Source organism: Cervus canadensis, chromosome 21, assembly GCF_019320065.1.
Source record: "Cervus canadensis isolate Bull #8, Minnesota chromosome 21, ASM1932006v1, whole genome shotgun sequence".
NCBI classification, from domain to species: domain Eukaryota; kingdom Metazoa; phylum Chordata; class Mammalia; order Artiodactyla; family Cervidae; genus Cervus; species Cervus canadensis.
In genome coordinates, this window is record NC_057406.1 from 53,666,932 (window position 1) to 53,685,231 (window position 18,300).

General features: G+C 45.1%; 1 protein-coding gene across 2 annotated transcripts in view; it reads left to right on the forward strand.

Moving 5' to 3' along the window:
• Positions 1-18,300, forward strand: part of RFX4 (regulatory factor X4) — a 173,806-nt gene that overhangs the window by 119,696 nt on the left and 35,810 nt on the right. For both annotated transcript variants that reach the window (XM_043441490.1, XM_043441491.1), the window contains exons 9-13: positions 2,209-2,309; positions 4,310-4,368; positions 8,507-8,651; positions 12,660-12,754; positions 13,184-13,301. In XM_043441490.1, the coding sequence (XP_043297425.1) occupies positions 2,209-2,309; positions 4,310-4,368; positions 8,507-8,651; positions 12,660-12,754; positions 13,184-13,301 (518 nt within the window). The remainder of the gene's footprint in view (positions 1-2,208; positions 2,310-4,309; positions 4,369-8,506; positions 8,652-12,659; positions 12,755-13,183; positions 13,302-18,300) is intronic.

Consider the following 18,300-nt stretch of genomic DNA (forward strand, 5'->3'; position numbering starts at 1 on the left):
CTGTGAAGAAAGCTGAGCGCCAAAAAATTGATGCTTTTGAACTGTGGTGTTGGAGATGACCCTTGAGAGTCCCTTGGACTGCAAGGAGATCCAGTCAGTCCATCCTGAAGGAGATCAGTCCTGGGTGTTCGTTGGAAGGACTGATGCTAAAGCTGAAACTCCAGTACTTTGGCCACCTGATGGGAAGAGTTGACTCATTGGAAAAGACCCTGATGCTGGGAGGGATTGGGGGCAGGAGGAGAAGGGGACGACAGAGGATGCGATGGCTGGATGGCATCATCGACTCAATGGGCATGAGTTTGAGTAAATTCTGGGAGTTGGCGTTGGACAGGGAGGCTTGGTGTGCTGTGATTCATGGGGTCGCAAAGAGTCAGACACGACTGAGCAACTGAACTGAACTGAAGATTTGTGACTGAGGAGAAAGAAGATGGAGGGGTCACAGATACCAAGGGAAGCAAAGGTTTCAGAAAGGAGGAAGGGCTCACAGAACTGAATGCTGTCAGATGTCAAGAATCAGAAACAACACGAATCAGAATGAATCCATGGCGTTTGTGTCATGGATGGAGGTTGCTGCCTGGGTGGGACCTGTGGGCAGGTGGAGGGACAGGAGTGAGGTGAGGAGTAAATAGGAGGTGAAGAAGAAGAGACAGAGTCTAAACAACTGAAGAAGTATGTCTGAGAAGTGGAAGAAAGATGGCAGTAGCTTGAGGAGACAGAGTGATGAAAGAAGAGGGGTTTTTGTTTTTAAGATGAGATTCTTGAACCCATTAAAACACCAAGAGAAATGATGGAGAGGGAGGAAAATGTGAATAATCAAGAGAAGGGGCAGTCAGAAATGGAAGGTTCCTGAGAAGGCAGGAGGGGAAGAGATGGGGCTGGCTCCTTGATTCCATCAGGAAGGCTGACTTCTTTGGGGGTTTGTTTTCCCTGAGAGGTAGGAGGTGATGCCACCTGCTGGTGGACGGGGTGGGGCGGGGGCGATGTTGGGAGATTGGAAGCGTGAAGGGCACCGAGAAGGTTGGAATAAGTCACAGAACAGGAAAGAGTGAGCGAGCAGAGAAACACAGGACTTTCCAGCTTGGGGGAAGAATCAGAGGGAGACTGAGTGAGGGCAGGTAGGTGGTGTTGGTGGAAGGCAAGGATGGTGTGGGTGGTCAGCAGAGGGAGAAGTCCTTGTGGCCGGCATGGCTAAGGAGGACCCCACAGAGGACACCGAACCCAGCGTGAAGAGTGGATTCTTTTGATGGCAAGAGCCTGAAAATGGTGCTCAATGTCTCCTCAACGGCGAATTCCCATCTCAGATTGCAAGCAACTGCCCCCTCAACCCTTCACCCCTCTGACCCCCCTCCCACCTCCTGCCCCTAAACAGTCCTTGACTTTCCAAATAGGACATGGTTTCAAGGTCTGTGTCAGTATTGTCTTTGTCGGTTCAAAAATGCACGGTTGCTTCCCAGTTCCTGCCAAGAGGAAGCATCTGAGCAAGCCCAAGCCCAGCTGGGTGTGCAGGCGTGGCGGTAAGTGGCAGACAGGGTTCCTGCCCTGCTGAGGGGCTTGGACAAGACTGGGCAGCCTGAAGAGGAGACTGCAAATTGCAAATGGTGCTCTCAGGCCCACAACCCACTCTCAACACCCCTCCCACAAGCCTCTTCCAAACTGTGAAGGATGGAGTCTTACTTGCAGAATCCTAGACGCCGCCAAGCCTTGCGGCGGGCTTTTCCCCACCTGTGTACATGTGTCTCCTCGTCCACCAGCGTGAGCACCGCCGCATGCTCTGTCTGCACCCTTCTCAGACCCACTAGCTCTCCTCAGAGCTTGGGCTGCCCGCACTGTCCCTGAGGTTGCTGCTTTCAGTGACTCCTAATGGTTGCAGTCAAAACACCATCAGAGATCCTGAGACTCTGTAGGGCCCCACAGGGAGGCCTGTGGCCTGTACTGTGGGGAACACATGAGGCCCTTTGTTGCTATTGTTTAGTTGCTAAATTGTGTCTGACTCTCTTGCAGCCCCCATGGACTGTAGCCTGCCAGGCTCCTCTGTCCATGGGATTTCCCAAGCAAGAATGCTGGAATGGGTCGTCATTTCCTTCTGCCCGAAATCTTCCCTACCCAGGGATCGAACCCACATCTTCTGCATTGGCAGGTGGATTATTTAACCACTGAGCCACCTGGGAAGCCCTCAAGGCACCTACCATGTGTCATTTGTCTTTCTAGCTTGACTCAGGTGATCCGGAAGTTTGCTAAGCAGCTGGATGAGTGGCTAAAAGTAGCTCTCCATGACCTCCCAGAAAATTTGCGAAACATCAAGTTTGAATGTAAGTACTCAGTTTGGAAGCAGAGGGGAAGGGAGGGTAACATTTTAGTACCAAGTATTTTACACAGGTTGTTAATAAAATAACAATTAGAGCTAACAATTTACTGGTGCCTACAAAGCACCGAGTACTATGCTTAGCAGTTTCCATGCATTAATTTAGTTAATCCTTACAAAATGTTTATTATGGGTGGCACACCTCTCCTTTACAGAAAATGAAACAGGCTCAGAGACGGAGTCAGCGGCAGAGGCAGGTCTGTCTGTCTGACATCCACGTTTCTGCTGTCACTGCCACACTTTTTATTCTAGTTAATCCTCACTCACTTGCTGATGTAGAAAACAATATCCCTCTGATGAGGCTCAGAGAGGCAAAGAAAGTTCCCCAAAGCTACATAGCCACATAGCTGGTAATTAGGGGCCAGAAGTTGAACTCACATCTTTCTGACCCTAAAACTGAGATTTCCCCGAAGCTCCTGCCCACAAAATGGGGCTAATAGAAGACAAAAAACAGCTTCAGGGGTCCACATATTTAGTTCTCTGCCTAAGGGGAAAGCAAAATTTATATTTCTCACAGGGTACTGAGACTGTGGATCTTTTCTCTGACAAGCGTCACCACTCAGTCCACGAGCATTCATTTTGCCTGAGAAAACTGGGCCTGTTTCTCTGGCTTACTGTGTCCGTACTTGTGGGAAGTCTCACGTGCCGTTAAGTAAAGATGAAATGATTTTAAGTAAAACAGAGTTTTGAGATATATGTTTCTTAGAGCCCCATTTGAATACAGATTGCCATTCTTGCCCGAAATAAGTGCCAGCAAGAAAAATGAAGGAGATCAAATTACCCTCTCTCCACAGGCAAAGGGGGCCCTTTCAGACTCCCTTTGAGGCCGCCTGCCGTGCCCATCACCTATTGATAAAGCCCGCTTTATTTCACGGCTCTCAGTTCTTTTCTTTTCACGAGCACTAAATTCCACATCACAAAGTTAAAGAAAAAGTAATTAAGGAGAAGGATTAACGATTGATCGCCCTGGAAAATTAGAAGTTCATCTGTCCCCCCACCCCACCCACCTACCCCTCATTCCTCCACCCCACGCCCTATTTTTCCAACCAAGCTGGCTCTGAGCACAAATTGGAATAATCCCAGGGAAATTTCTGACTGTTTCTTGACCAGTTCAGAAATTAATGAGAAGAATGCCCCGTGCCCATTTTAATTACGCTGGCAAAACAAACCTGGTGAAAGTCTGAAGCCAGGAGGTTTGTCGCACCTGCCACCTGTCCATGCCTGGAGGCACCCACTCTCCCCAGGGAGCCTTGGGGGTGCACTTGGAGAACTTACAAGGAGTAGAGACATACACCTCTCCAGAGGACTCTGTAAGGACGAAGATCTCGGACTGGCATGTGGCTTCTCTGCTTCAAAATCTACAGATCACCCCACTTCAAAGCATCAGCCTGTTATGTTAGCAGAGGACCCAGTCATCAAAACACACCAATAGGGCATGGAGACCGTTGGTTGAAAACGACAGATTGTGAATACAAAGCCATATTCAAGGTGCTGCCCAGGGTTCCATCCTAGAAGCAACCCTGCTCAATCAAGGTTTCCTAGTAGATACACTACTTTTTAAAGGGCCTTCTTCAAAGCTTCCACTCGATTCCTGCAATTATTTATGGGGAGAAGAGATTGAACTTGCAATTAGCGAAATGAAAGACAAGTAAATAATTGCTTTTACTCACGGTTGATTGACGCCACAATTTCTCACACCTGCCAGTGTGGAGTGCAGGCAACTTTGAAATATGTACCCCAGATATCGCCATCTTAGGACATAGTTGTCCAAATGGGAGAACAAAAGAGCAGATGCAGGGTTTCACCAGTGGGTAATAGAAAATAGTGTTGGATCATGAGACAAAGTTAGGCAAATAAGGAAGCTACTTTTGAAAATCGCTCCCGGAAAATCCCAGGTCAGACCATAAAGCATGCAAGTATTTCACACTCACTCTTTTCTTCTTGCAGTGTCAAGAAGATTTTCCCAAATCCTGAGACGGCAAACATCACTAAATCACCTTTGCCAGGTAGCTGTCCTGTGTTATACGTTCTAACTACTGCTAAGTCATTGCAACTGAGGGGCAAATCCACGGGAAACTCTGGAGAGGCTCCATCAGGATGTGGCTGTTTAATAGTACACTCTCATGGGACTTCTCTGGCGGTCCAAGGACTAAGACTTCACCCCCTCCACCCCAATGCAGGGGGTCCAGGTTCTATCCCTGGATTGGGAGCTATGGTCTCACATCCCTTGTGACCAAAAAACCAAAACATGAAACAGAGGCGATATTGTAACAAGTTCAATAGAGACTTTAAAAATGATTCCACATCCAAAAAAGTCTTTTAAAAAACACTAGTACACTCTCACTATTATCTTAAATTTCTACAGATGAGGAATTGAAATGTCAGCCCATCACTAAATGGTTTCAGCCAACATAGAAAATAATTTCTGACGTCATTTGTCCATTAACCCTTCAGATACTCTAGGTCCGCAAGCTTGTGTTTTGCTTGAGTACGTCGGGGTTTCTCAGCCACTGCTGCCTTTTGGGGCTGGGTGATTCTTTCCTGTGGGGAGTTGTTTTGTGTGTTGTAGATGTTTAGTAGCATCCCTGGCCTCTATTTACTCAATGCCAGTAAGGCCACCCACCCCCAAATACCACTTCAGTTGCGATAGTCAAGAATGCCTTCACCATTGCCACATGTAACCTGGGGTGGGGTGCAGAATCACCCCAATTTTGTTTTTGCCCCAGATTTCTGTTCTTTTTAGCATGCAAGTGATATGTACTTACTACTAAAAAAATAAAACTAATAAAAGTATATATAGTAAAAATTAGAAGATCCCACTCTAGTTCTATAGTTCTAACTGAAGGCATAAATCTTTGCATTTCTGTTCATTTTGCACCTCAAGGAAGTGACTCTAAGTCTGTTAAGGCAGCCCAAAACATTCATTAAAATATGAATGACCTTAAAGCAGAGGGGACAAACTGGTGGCTACAGGTCAAATCTGGCCCTAGATGTGTGGTGTTATTTTTGTTGAACTGGCATAGGTTCAAAAATATTTTTTCATTTAGTCACTAACAGTTGAAACTAGGAGATGACAACTAAACACCCATATTTTCTGTAGAAAACTTTTAAGACCTGCAACTCCAGAACTAATTTCCCCAGGGTAGCAAGCAGCTAGATGGGCTGAGCTTCTTCATCATCACCCCCACTTCCTCTTACGCTTGGCCCACCTCGCTCCTGAGTGTCACCCGTCTGTCTTGTTTATGTGTTCGGGTCTGTAACCTCTGCCTTACACTGTTGGTTTCAGGTTGGTGCTGGTTACTCAAGGTGGTGATGGGGGTATCTAGTTGGAGTGGCCTGAAGGAAGGCTCCAGGCCAGGAACCAGAAAGTATAAAAGTACCCCCCTCACCCACCCCCCACACACACCTCACTGTTCCAGCCCTGCCCCTGGAATGAAATGGCACAAGGGTGATTTGGAGATCAGAGGGAGACCCTCCACACTCACGCGGTCACAGAGGCCACTCCCGGGCACTGTTCCGGGGTAGGGTAGAGCCTCACAGATGAATGGGGTTCAGGAAATAAGAGGAATATTAACAAAGTAAACACTGCCAGGGTTAGTTTTCAAATCCTACCTCTCTCCATCAAAAGGTTTTAGGACTCAACATAAGTCTGAGGATTCCATTAATATCACTAAACACATAACATCTACACATAAAGATCAAAAGTTTCTTGTTAAACGTTTTCTGCTAAATTTCTATTGCATAAATGTGTATCTTTTTAAACAAAAACAATAATACTTTTATAAAACCAAAATTAGCAATTTGATAGAAGCAAACATTTCCAGCCGTTAAGGATGGTAAATTCTAGTTCATGGAAAGTCATATTCATCATGGGTATTGGGTCTTGGGAATTGTCATTTTTGTCTTTGTAGCTTACATATTTATTAAATATAAAATATTTTAATGTGTGTATAAAATTAATTGATTTGAGATATTCTTTAAAAAGGGAAAAAAAGAAACATTGTCATATTTCTGAGGGTGACTCTCTTCTGGTCCTTTTCCCCAGCTTGGAAGAGCCAATCTTAGGGTCATATCAGGGAAATAGATATGGTTTTAGGACATAGAACTAGACATTTGGGAAGTGTGGAAAGGCTTGACCCTTTAATGTACCGTGTAGTAAAAGCATCTATTTGCATGCCCACAACAGCCTACATGCTCACGTGCACACACAGACACACTCTCTCCACTTTCCACACAGACAGTACATAAGTTAATCAGCGATTGCTACCTTTCCCATCTTCACTGGACAGCCACCAGACACATTCCTGGACCAGCCAAAGGATCAGGATTAGTAAGGGGGATGAAACATCATGTAACATCTCAGCTAATATCCTGGCGAGCTTTCCTAAACATACACAAAGCAAGTCAGACTTAACAACATCTGACCAAATGCCCACCCCTACCCCTGCCCCCCCAGATACTCAAAACCAAGAGCCAAATATTCATGCCCTTCTGGATACACTAAGGAGGCAACTTGTCATTCATATCTCAGTCATTCATCCCACAAAACCCTTTGAGTGCCTACTGTGTGTACCAGACACTTATGCTTATTATATGCCAGACACTTGGCCTCAGCAGGAAAAAAAAAAAAAAAAACAACACCAAAATAATAAAAAGTGATAAGTGTTGTGAAGGAAAGTGAGTGGAAATAGAGAATAACCAAGCATTTTAGATGCTATTCAGATGACGTGGCTAGAGAAGGCCTCTGCGTGGGCGCTGCCCCTCACTTGGAGCATACATGAAGGCCGGGAGGCCAGGGCAGGGTGAGAGGAGAACGTTCCAGCACCTGGAGCAGTCAGTGCAAAGGCCCCGAGGTGTCAGTGCCCTCCCAACGGGGCTCTTACTCCCTAAACTCTGCACCTTGCAAACGTTACCCCAAGGAATATCCCACAATAGCCCTCCTAAAGAGATGCATACTATTGTATCTCTATTTTAGAGGTCAGGAGACTGAAATTACTCTCCTTGCCTGCCTCTGATCAATCAGCTGATCAGCAGCAAGGTCAGGATTTGAACTCAGTATGTTTGAATCCAGAATCTGAAATTTCCATATTCAGTTGTTCTCATTATCATTAGAAATCAACCCAACTCACCTTTCATGTCTTCATATATTCTGGCTGCCTATGTCCTGCAAAGCATTCTACACTGATATGAGGAAGATTTCACCTGTGCTCAGACAGTCTACATGTTAAAGGGGCTGTCAGTATTTACATCTGATTGGAAATTCACGAGCATTAGCAGACTTAAAAGGTCCACGTGTCTTTGAAATCTTGTTTTATTAAAGACATTTTTGAAAACATGCAAGGAAAGGAAATGATTCTGGAAATGTTTTTCTTTGCTTTTATCAATATTGTTCCAACTTGCTAGTCCCAACTATTGTTCCGAGTATTGTTCCAGCTCTCAAATTTAAATTACTATGAGGATTGCTGGGGAAGCCACAGATTAAACACACATACACTCATATTCACACTTACATTAACAAACCACTCAGCTTAAGGTATAGTTTTCCTTTTCTTCTATCTCAATTATTCATCTTTGTTTTAGTCATTATAGTCACATAAAAACTGAAAAACAAAAACAAAAAGGTAGACCATAAACTGCTTCAGAATGTATTTAGATGAAAAATACACCTTGTAACATTTCTGAGGCTGAACTCTATCATAGTCCCAAGGGTAGTGGGACCTTTCCAAAATCTGAGCCTGTCAATCATCAGGTGCTAGAGACATGGGTTGTTAAACACAGAGCTCTCACCAACAAGCTCCCATCAGGAGGCTGACAGATCTCTGGGCCTCATCCCACTGTTCCACCGGGTCAAGACCAAAGTTGGGATGGGAAGGTCGGGGGGAGGAGGGGTGGGGAATAGCAGGTTTGTTCTGGCCTAGGCCACCGTGGGGTAGTTTCTTATAAACAGAGACATGAGGAGAGAGCCACAGAAAACAGTATACAGATCTTCCAAGTTACAGACTCATCTTCTGAGTTTTCTTGAATTTCAAAGCACTTTGCGAAGCACCATGAGCAGATTCATTAAAAAGAACTGAAAGGAAATAAAGGGAAGGGTTTGAACCTAACAACCCATGAGCTAATGAGTTGATTGGATTGGATTTCCAGGCATCTCGAACAGTGATCCACAGTGCAGACATCACGTTCCAAATGCTGGAAGACTGGAGGAACGTGGACCTCAACAGCATTACCAAGCAAACCCTTTACACCATGGAGGACACTCGTGATGAGCACCGGAAGCTCATCATCCAGTGTAAGATGCTCCACCAGGGCGTGTGTCTTTCTATTTGTTTAAAAAGAAAGAGTATGTTGGTTAACAAAGTGGCATTCCCAACCTGTCCTCCTCCCTGGGATCCCATCCCTCCTGTTGTTCCTGTTAAAGGGGTCGGCCCAGGTGGAGGAACCAGTTGATTTACAAGGACATGGGTCCACACTGCTGGGGAAAATGGGTTCTGGGATATCGGGCAGGACACAACGTCAGGCAGAAGGCCCCACACAGGACCCTTGGTGCCAGCTGCCATTCCCTAGGTGGCATCAACAAATGAGGAACAAAGCTTGCCACCTCTCTTGGCGTATGGCAGCCTGGAGGCACTAGATGTGCTGCCTGCTTTTCCGTGGAGAGTCACGGGAGTCAGCCCACCTATTGGCAGATGGACCTGTCAATCACAGTAGATGTCTAAGAAGGAAGTGGATGGTGACTTACTTCTCTGAACTTGTGGCCCCTGTGGACAAAGACTGGGAGACTAATGCTCCAGATATTATCCTGATATGGTCGGGTTGCTGTTCTTAGCAGCAGAGGACATGGGAGGACTACAGAACACCACCATCCTAAACATATCTGTGCTTTCCCTCAACAGCCCATCGCAGCCTCTGCCTGGGAAATCCCCTAGGCCAGAGTCTGTTGACTTCTTCCTTCCTTTGTTCAGCTGGCCCTGCTCATGCCTCGGGGGTTAGGGGCTGGGAGAAGCGAGCATGAGGACAGAGGGTGAGTCCGCATTAGCTCTCAGGCAGCTTCCTGGAGGAAGGGGTTATGGCAGCTTGGGAAGACCCAAGACCTTCACAGTGACATCACTCGGGAAGCTGCAGAGTGGGGTTCCCCTGAGAAGAGGGGCAAGCTCTCCTGAGAGCCCCCAGCCCCTTCGGTTTCCACTATACCCCCTCAACACTGTTGTATTGCAGGAAGACTTTCTGCCTCCAACCTAAGTAGGTCATGTTTATAAACAGAGTTCAAAGGTGCTCCTATTAGAGACCTCTATTCAGAAGAAAACGGAGCAGCTGAAACATTGGGCCACATCCCTCAAGTTTCTTTCCTGGTGACCCCAGAGCTCCTCTCAGGTTCATATTTCTTCCTCTGCAACAGCCTCCAGCCTGCCTTCCCCTGTTGAGAAAGTTAGAGATGGTCACTAAAATCATAATTCAGCTGATAGACTGCTTAGTTTATGCCACGTCCTGTGTCATGAGGGAAGACTCACTTATCACCCCCAAATCACAGATGAGCAGACTGAGCCTCCCCGAGCCGGTGAACCTTGCCCAAGGCAGCAGAGCTGAACCTGGAACCCAGGTCTAGTCTCCATGTCCCTCCCATGCACTAGTGCATGCCAGAGCAGTGGGCAAGCTTCCGATGCTCCAGGACCATTCCAAGTTTTTACAGTCATGCTCCCTGTCCTGTTTTTCCTTCTAGAAGGCAATGGAGAGCATGACTGTGAGCACCCTAACAGTGCTGGCTGTACCCATGATGGTCGTGCCCCTAGGGCCTCACACAGGGCCAGGTGTGGAGGAGGGGCCCAGCAAAGTTTGTGGAGAACTGAACAGAGGGGTGCAAGCCCAGAGTGGTCCAGCTTCCTGGTTCTACTCACCATTCCTAGCAGCATTGGACTCAGCTCTCTTCTCCTCTCGCCAGCTTTCGTGGGGCGAGAAACTGTGACCCAGACTCGTAAGGAAACATACAATCACCACTGCTTGTTTTGGGGCCAGGCGCTGAGCCTCTGCTGGAGCGGCATGCAGGTCACTACTGCCTCTCCCATAAAGAAACTGTTGGGCCTTTTTCTTCTTGTTTTCTTCCCTGGAGGAGGGCACGGCAACCCACTCCAGGATTCTTGCCTGGAGAATCCCATGGATAGAGGAGCCTGGCAGGCTACAGTCCATAGGATTACACAGAGTCAGACATGACTGAAGCGACTTAGCATGCGTACACGCTTCTTGTTTTTTCAGGGTAGGGGCAGAATGTTGCCCTTTGAATCTTTGTATTCTTCTAAAGGAAGGGAGTCGTAATGAAGTTTAGGTCAAGCCACCTGGTACTTACTGAATGCCTGTCCTGGGTCGAACACTGGGCTAGATGCTAAGCAGTGAATAAGATAGACACTGCCCTTCCCACACAGAGCTTAGAGCTAATGGCAAATCAGAAGTCAAACAACCTCCAAATGGCTGCTTGTGTGCATGCTAAATCACTTTGGTTGTGTCTGAGCCAATGTTTGACTTAAGGTCTGTCAGGCATCCCAACCCCATGTTCTCACCACAGTACCACTTAACACTCCTTCTAATCAGCATGCTCAAATCCTTATGTGCACTTTTTAATTGAAGGTAATTAAGACTCTGGCTACCAGGTCTGTAAAATGGGGATAATACAAAGAGATTAAGTGGGACAATGTGTGCCTTGCTCTTGGTACATAGCGTAGAGCTAGTGTAGTGAAGAGGTTTCAAGGCAAGTGCTTGAGTCCCACTGTGTTTGAAACTTGCCTCTAACCAGAGGTGAAACCTTTGGAAAGTCACTCATCTCTGAGTGCCTCTGTTTCCTCACTTGTCAAAGAGGGAGGTAATAACAGTACCTACCTCTAGGGGCCATTCATCCTTCCAAACAAACATTTGAGCAGCTACGAAGTATCAGGCACTGTTCTCAGTTCTGGCCTCGTGACATTCACATACATGCTGGAGGTTGTCTCAGGTTAGAGGGTGTCCATATGAAACATTTTAGGGCAGTACCTGGCATGCGGCAAGCACTCAGTAAGTGTTCACTCAGTAAGTGAAAGTTGACACTTTCACTGCAACCACGATCATTATCATCATATCATCATTGACTGAAGCACAGTAGCTCGGGCACACAGACCGTGCCAGGAAGGGGGACGTGCCACCAAGGAGAAAGTGGTGCCAGGTCCTGTTCTGCCACCACCTCACCCTCTGACTCTGAGGGGGTCATTTGACCTCTTAGACATAGACGTGAGACATCCTCACCTCTAAAATGACACAGATCAACGAAACGGGTTTGGAAAGCCTTTTCTCGTTCTGAAGAATTTGACTTTGGGTCCTGCAAGCCGACCTCTTGCAGAAGCTATCACAAGTAAAGTAGAGCAAATTGGTCAGTCCTAGAAAATGGAACAACAAAAATTGCTCAGACAAATGAAAACTGTAAGAATGTGTGGTTCCTGAATTATGGCTTGATTTATTGAGCCCCACAAACAAAAATACACAAAAACATAATAAAACAAGATTTTTTTGATTGGAGATCATCACAGCAATATCTCTACTTTCTACAGTGCTTCAGTGATTACAAAATCCTTCTAGATTCAGTTGTTTGACTCGTGCCTGAAGAAAGGTTGTGAAGTGGTACGATTATCCTCCTGTTAGTAATGTGGAAACTGAAGACACAGAGATTGCTCCCTCTACTCCACAAATATTTATTAAGCATCTACTACATGTCAAGCACTAAGAGGCTGATTCAGCTACTTGGCCAATACCATCATGGTTCAGAAATATTTGAATGACCAAATGTGCCAAGAGAGTGCAACAGAGAGCATTAGCATGTGTCTGCCTGTTTGCAAAAGCAAGCACTTGCTGGATAAGAGCTATGTCACAGGGAATGCACCAGCTAATAAAGATATCAGACAAAGAGGTGGCAGGGGGAGACACCCATGCACACCCCTAACTATAGCAAAGGGCTTTTCGTGATGTAGTGAAGGTAAGAATACAAATAATTAAGGGCTATGAAAATATAGAGGAAGAATGATCAGCTCTGCTGACAAGGGGCATAGGAGGGTAAATAGAATTTCACAGGAAGATCCATTTCCGCTGTTTTGTGATAGACTAAACAATCCAAGCAGAGGTTTGCAGGAATGACAAGTAAGCTGGGGGTGGCCATGGTTGAAAGTGTTCCTAGGCATGGAAGATGAGCCTGAAAAGGTAAGTTGGGGTGTATTCTCTAAATCATTGAATGTGTCTCTGTTTAAACCCAACTACATGGCATGGGGGGCTCTCCTTTGTTTTACAGTGTATCAGGAATTTGACCACCTCCTGGAGGAGCAGTCTCCCATCGAGTCCTACATCGAGTGGCTGGACACCATGGTGGACCGGTGTGTTGTGAAGGTGGGTCAGCTGAGCGGAAGGTCCCTGTCCTGGATGGCAGTCCATCACTCGTGTTGGTGGCACTTGGGTCACCAGAAGCAAGCTAGCTGAGTGTTTCCTCGGCGGCCTCAGAGCCCTAGGGATCCAAGGCAAAACTTGGGCCTCCCCTTAGGAGGTAGGCAGCAAAGAGAATCAAAGGAGGTAAGATTCTGAGGCTCCCTCCCCTGGTTCAACCAGGCCAGGATCTCTTTTTTCTGTTGTACACATTGAGTCTTGACTTAAGATTTCATTTCTTAGAGTGTACTTCTGCTGCTAAAAATAAAAAGTAAAAAACCACCATTCCATGACATTGAACTTAGAGACCCATAAACCTTCTTGTCATATTTTATAAGAAAGAATAACCAGTGAAGATCAAATCAACCATTCCTAAAGCTGTTCACTCTCTCTTAGGTGGCTGCCAAGAGACAAGGATCCCTGAAGAAGGTGGCCCAGCAGTTTCTCTTGATGTGGTCCTGTTTTGGCACAAGGGTGATCCGGGACATGACCTTGCACAGTGCCCCCAGCTTCGGTAAGTCCACCCCAGCCCCCTCCAAACCAAAAATGTCTTCACTGGGCTCCATGGATCAAGTCCATCTCTCCAGAGTTGGGCATGGTCTTGTTGTCTCTAAGACCATAAGGACATTACCCAGAAACATCCTCTGTTCTGGGGGACATGATGTTAGGACTTTCGGGGAGAAAGATGGCATTGCATGCTAAAGGAGAAGTATTTATATCTGAAGATGAGAGGTTGGTACACACTACCATTTGAGTTTAAAGAGGAATAAATAGCAGTGGCTGTGCTCCCCTTTTTATGGAAGCCTCAGTCATGGCTACTTTTATAGGGCTATTTTGACAAATTTCATAGTGTGGATATGCCAAGACTGGGCACATGAAGAAGCCCCTGAGTCCAAATATTTGCAAATGGCTTAATTGACAGGCCAGCGGTGGGTAGACAAGTTTCTTTGATGACATGCCCCAGGCTGATGCCTCGTGAAGGACTTCTGCATTCATTTTCCCCTTTGCTTTATTGATCCCTTGGGTTTGCACCACCTCCAGGAGACATCCCTACCCCAAGTCCTTGTCTTCTGTTTTCCAGTGTTAACGGGACTTGAAATTTCTGCCCAGAGGTGCTTCTAATAGTCTCTGTGGGCAGGAACCAAATCACTGACTTGGGGGGATTATTATGTTTCATTAGAAAGAATGGCATAGGCACGGAGTTCAGGTCATCATTAAACAAGTGACATAGGACTTCTAGGCATCATCCAGACATTTGAAATCTCAAAAACGCTCTGGCCTTCAATTTTCTAGGCATTTCAGCAAAGGGCTTTTGGTAAATTTTCAGGGTAATTTCCTTGTTCTCTGTTTAACTTTGCAAGTAGAAATGTGATTTTTGCTTCTCATTATCTCCAATTAAGTCAATCAGCTCTGGGCTTTGCTCTGGGTTTAATCTGACACTTTTCCATCTACTTTTTTATGGTCTTGTCAGTATTTTCCAGTTGTGCTATACAACGTGGTGAATATGTGTTGAAACAAAGAATGCACTAATTTTTCTAAACAGTTCAGTCCGTGAAAGACTGTGTTTACCCAATTGGAGAAGTGTTTTGTTGTGGATTTCTTTATCTCAGCATTGGGAAGTTCTCTGAACCTGCCTGCACCATGGCTACAGACGGAAATTCTCTTTGAGCTGTGTATGGAAATGCTCTGGTGACTGCTACCTGGGCAGTGACATCATACACGGCATTTTGATGACTTCCAGTTCAGCATAGTTAGTGTTAGCACATGTTACCTCTGGCTCTGGGAAAACCATTTGTGCATAACTGCTTTCAGTTAAGCCAATGGGTAAAAAATACTCGAGATTTTTTCATTGCTTTAGAATCAAAGAATGAACGATGCCACACAAATAAATATGTACACATCCACAAAGCAAGCATCCTCTCCTTGTTTTAGATCTTATGCTTCAATTTGCTAATTCTTGAACTGACTATATTATCAAATACCCTTCATTAGGTAGGGAACATAGTTGATGTTGTAATAGTCTTTGTTTGTATTTACTAAGTTAACAGTCGATGTTATGGACAGTAGAACAATGAGTTCAGGGAATAAGTACTAAGAAATACTATTCCTTAAAATGTGTTTGTTTCTTTTTGAACCACACACTATTCTAGGATACACCAGAAACTCAGGCAAATGGCAAAGAATGGTCACAAAACTTTTAGAAATGGAAAGAAAAAAGATATGAACCCAATTTCACTTTTACAGTATTTTTCAACCCTGAACAGATGGAAATAATACCTGTCTCCAAGTCTGTTTAGCAAGCTCTCTGAAATGGTCCTGCTCATCCGACTCATTGTTGAGTTTTGCAGCTTGGGGTGACAGGCAAGTTGAAAGAATTTGCGGCAGACAAAAGCCCAGCTCCCCCTTTCTGCCTGTATATGTCAAAGACACAGTTGGTGGTTGTGTTTGGGTCATGTGTTCCCTGTATAAAAACAGCTAATTAGGAAAAAGAGCCCTCTGTTCCCTGGCCCCACCCCCAACCGCAGGGGCCAGCTCTATATATCTTATAACTCCCAAACGATCCTGGCCCTGTGAATGGTGCGGGCGTTTGTGTGTCTGCGTAGCAGGCTGACCGTCACAATGATCGTGTGGAATATCACAATGATCCCGCAGGGACTCTATCACCTCTTCCCAGAAGAGCCTCTTTCAAAGGTAGTTGACTCCTTTCTTCTCCTTAATTCCTTTTCACTCTTTTCTCCCTAATTCCTTTTCACTGAAAGAGCCTATGCTGTGAACTAAAGTAGCCAGACTTTCTTTCTTTGCTGCAAGCAGCACTTTCTAGCAAAATTAGTCAGCAAAGGTAGGGTGGTGGGCAATGAACTTTTCATCCTAATGGAGCTGAGGAAATTAGAGACTCTATTTAAACAACAACAACAACAACAACGCATTTGCGGTTGACGGCCCTGAGTTCAGTTCCTAGGACACCTGGCTCCCGAGGCAGTGCAGGTGTCTTTACCCTTCACTCTGGGTTTTCACCAGATGCCCCTGTTTTCACTGTTTGGGAACATCCAGAAGGCAAACATAGTTCCCGGAAGTGCTTCAGCATGAAATGGTGTGGAAAGTTGCCTTGGATTTGAAGGCTAAGGGGGTGGGGCTATGTATCATTTCCCAAGTTTTCACCTCTCTACACACTTTTGTTCTGGCCTAGAGTCAAAGCTCACCCACTCAGGCAGGGCAGGGGAAGCCACGTGGGAGCAGCTCCCAGGCCAAGTGACTGTGACGGACGGAGCCTCCAGACTGCCTTCTCAAGGTTTAGATGTCCTGGCCTGGCTCTCTTACCCAGAACCGGCTAAACTACAGAATCTTGACCTTCAAAATGTCACTCACAACCCTGCTGAGCTCCAGGAGGCAGGACTTGCTTTCCCTGTATTAGGGAGAAAAAGCAGAAACCCAGGAGGTGCCGGGGCCCCGGGGTGTACGCAAACTGAGCTAAGCTCCCTCGCCCAGGGTTTGATCCCACACTAGGGCCACACTGCTGAGGCTGCTTCTAACTTTCTTCAGCCAAAGAGCAATAAGAAAAACAAAGCAATGTTTATTCAGGGCCTAGTATACACTAGACACAACATTAGGCACCTTCTCATTGAATTCTCACAACTTATGAGGTCAATATAACAGACAAGAAAGCTATGATAGAACAGGAAGCAAAAGCAGGATAATGCTACTCTTTTTGACAAATATATAGGAAGCACACAGTACAATTTAATTCTCACATCAACTCTGCCAGGCAGACAATAATAGATATCTTTTTTACTGAGATGGAGAATTTTCTTGCCCAAAATCAATATGGTAAGTGGCAGAGCACTGTTTCAAAATCAAATCTGCCTTGCCACAAAAGCCATGCTTTCTCAATTACCACAATTAAGACAAATATCCTGGGCTCAGATGCATGGCACAAAAAAGACTAGATAAACTGTTTACCCCTCGTTGATGGTTTTCTAAAGCCATATTGATGGAATAAAAAAAAGTTTAAGCTATGAGAGAAAAGAACAATAATTAGATGATCATGAGTAATAAGAGATGCCAGAAGACAAGTGTTGAGAACAAAGAACTGTCAACCATTATTGAAAAGTGAGGGCAAAGCAATTTTCAGTTATTAAAAAACTCAGAGAACTGTGGTACCCATAGAACTTCACTTAAAAAAATTAAAGGGTGCATTTCCATAAGAAGAAAAATAAAACCGTCACTAAGTTCTGGGATGCAAGAAACAGGAATGTTCTAGTTATTGTTGTTTACCAAAAGTGTAGTGATTTAAAACAATATTATGCCTACAGATTCAGTGGGTCAGGAATATGAACGGGATCCAGCAGGGACGGCTGGTCCGCTGTTCCATGATGTCTGGGACCTCAGGGTCCAGCAGGGATGGCTGGCCTCTGTTCTGTGATATCTGGGACCTCAGGTGGGAGGACTCAAAAGCTGGAGCTCACCCAGCTGGAGGCTGGAATCCTCTGGAATCCTCAGGTGCCTGGTGCCTGGGCTGGGATGACTTGCAGCCTAGGACAGCTGACTGGGGTGCACTCAAATGGCCTCTCTCTGTGGCTCACTTTCCTCACAGCACGGTGGCCTCTGACAGTTGAATTCTCTCGTGGAGGCTCGGGCCCCCGAACGAGTGTGCCAAGGAGGGAGCGGCAGTGCCTCTTGTGACGCAGTCTCAGAAGTGAAAGTGTCACTACCCTTGCTCTGGTGATCAAAGCAGTCACAAACCTACCGAGACTGTAGGAAGTGCATAGACCACCCCCCTCCCCACCCTGCACAACACACACAGTTCTCCCAGGAAGGCTTGTTAAAGAATTTGGGGGCCTTCTTTAAGATGAAAGAAATTTTAAAATATATAAGCAAATTTAAGTAACTTTTGGTTGTAATTTAAAAACTAACTTTTGTTGTGTGTTTCAAAAAGGTAAAATCAAACTCTAGGAAACAATAAAACACAGGGAAGTGGGGAGAGACTCTTTCAGGAATAGTTAGAGCATGCTAAAGGTCTTTGTCTTGAAATACTATATAACTTTATATTTTGTTGAAAAGAATGTGTAGTTTGGACTTAATAGATGTGTAGGATATAGAATCATCATTAGAAGAATAGAATCATAATTTGCCAAAGAAAAATGGAAAAATGTGAAAACTTAACTGGCAAGAATTGAGAAGATAAAGGAAGTTTAGAAAAAAATATAGTAAACTCAAAACATGAAATAGGATGCTAGAAATAAGATCAACTAATAATCACAGTAAATAAAAAGATCTTTTCCCTCAAAAAAATCAGGCATAAATTGTAACTTTTACTAAACCTTTAAGAAGCATAAAATCCTTAGTTTATGAAAATTAATATGAAAATCAGTGTTTTAGAGAATAAAACAAAAGAAGGAAAGCTATATAGTTAATTTTATGATGCTGATATAATCTCAGCTTCAAAAACTTAGAAGAGCTGTGGAGGAAAAGGAAATTATGACTCAACCACACATAAATATAGATGAAAATATTCT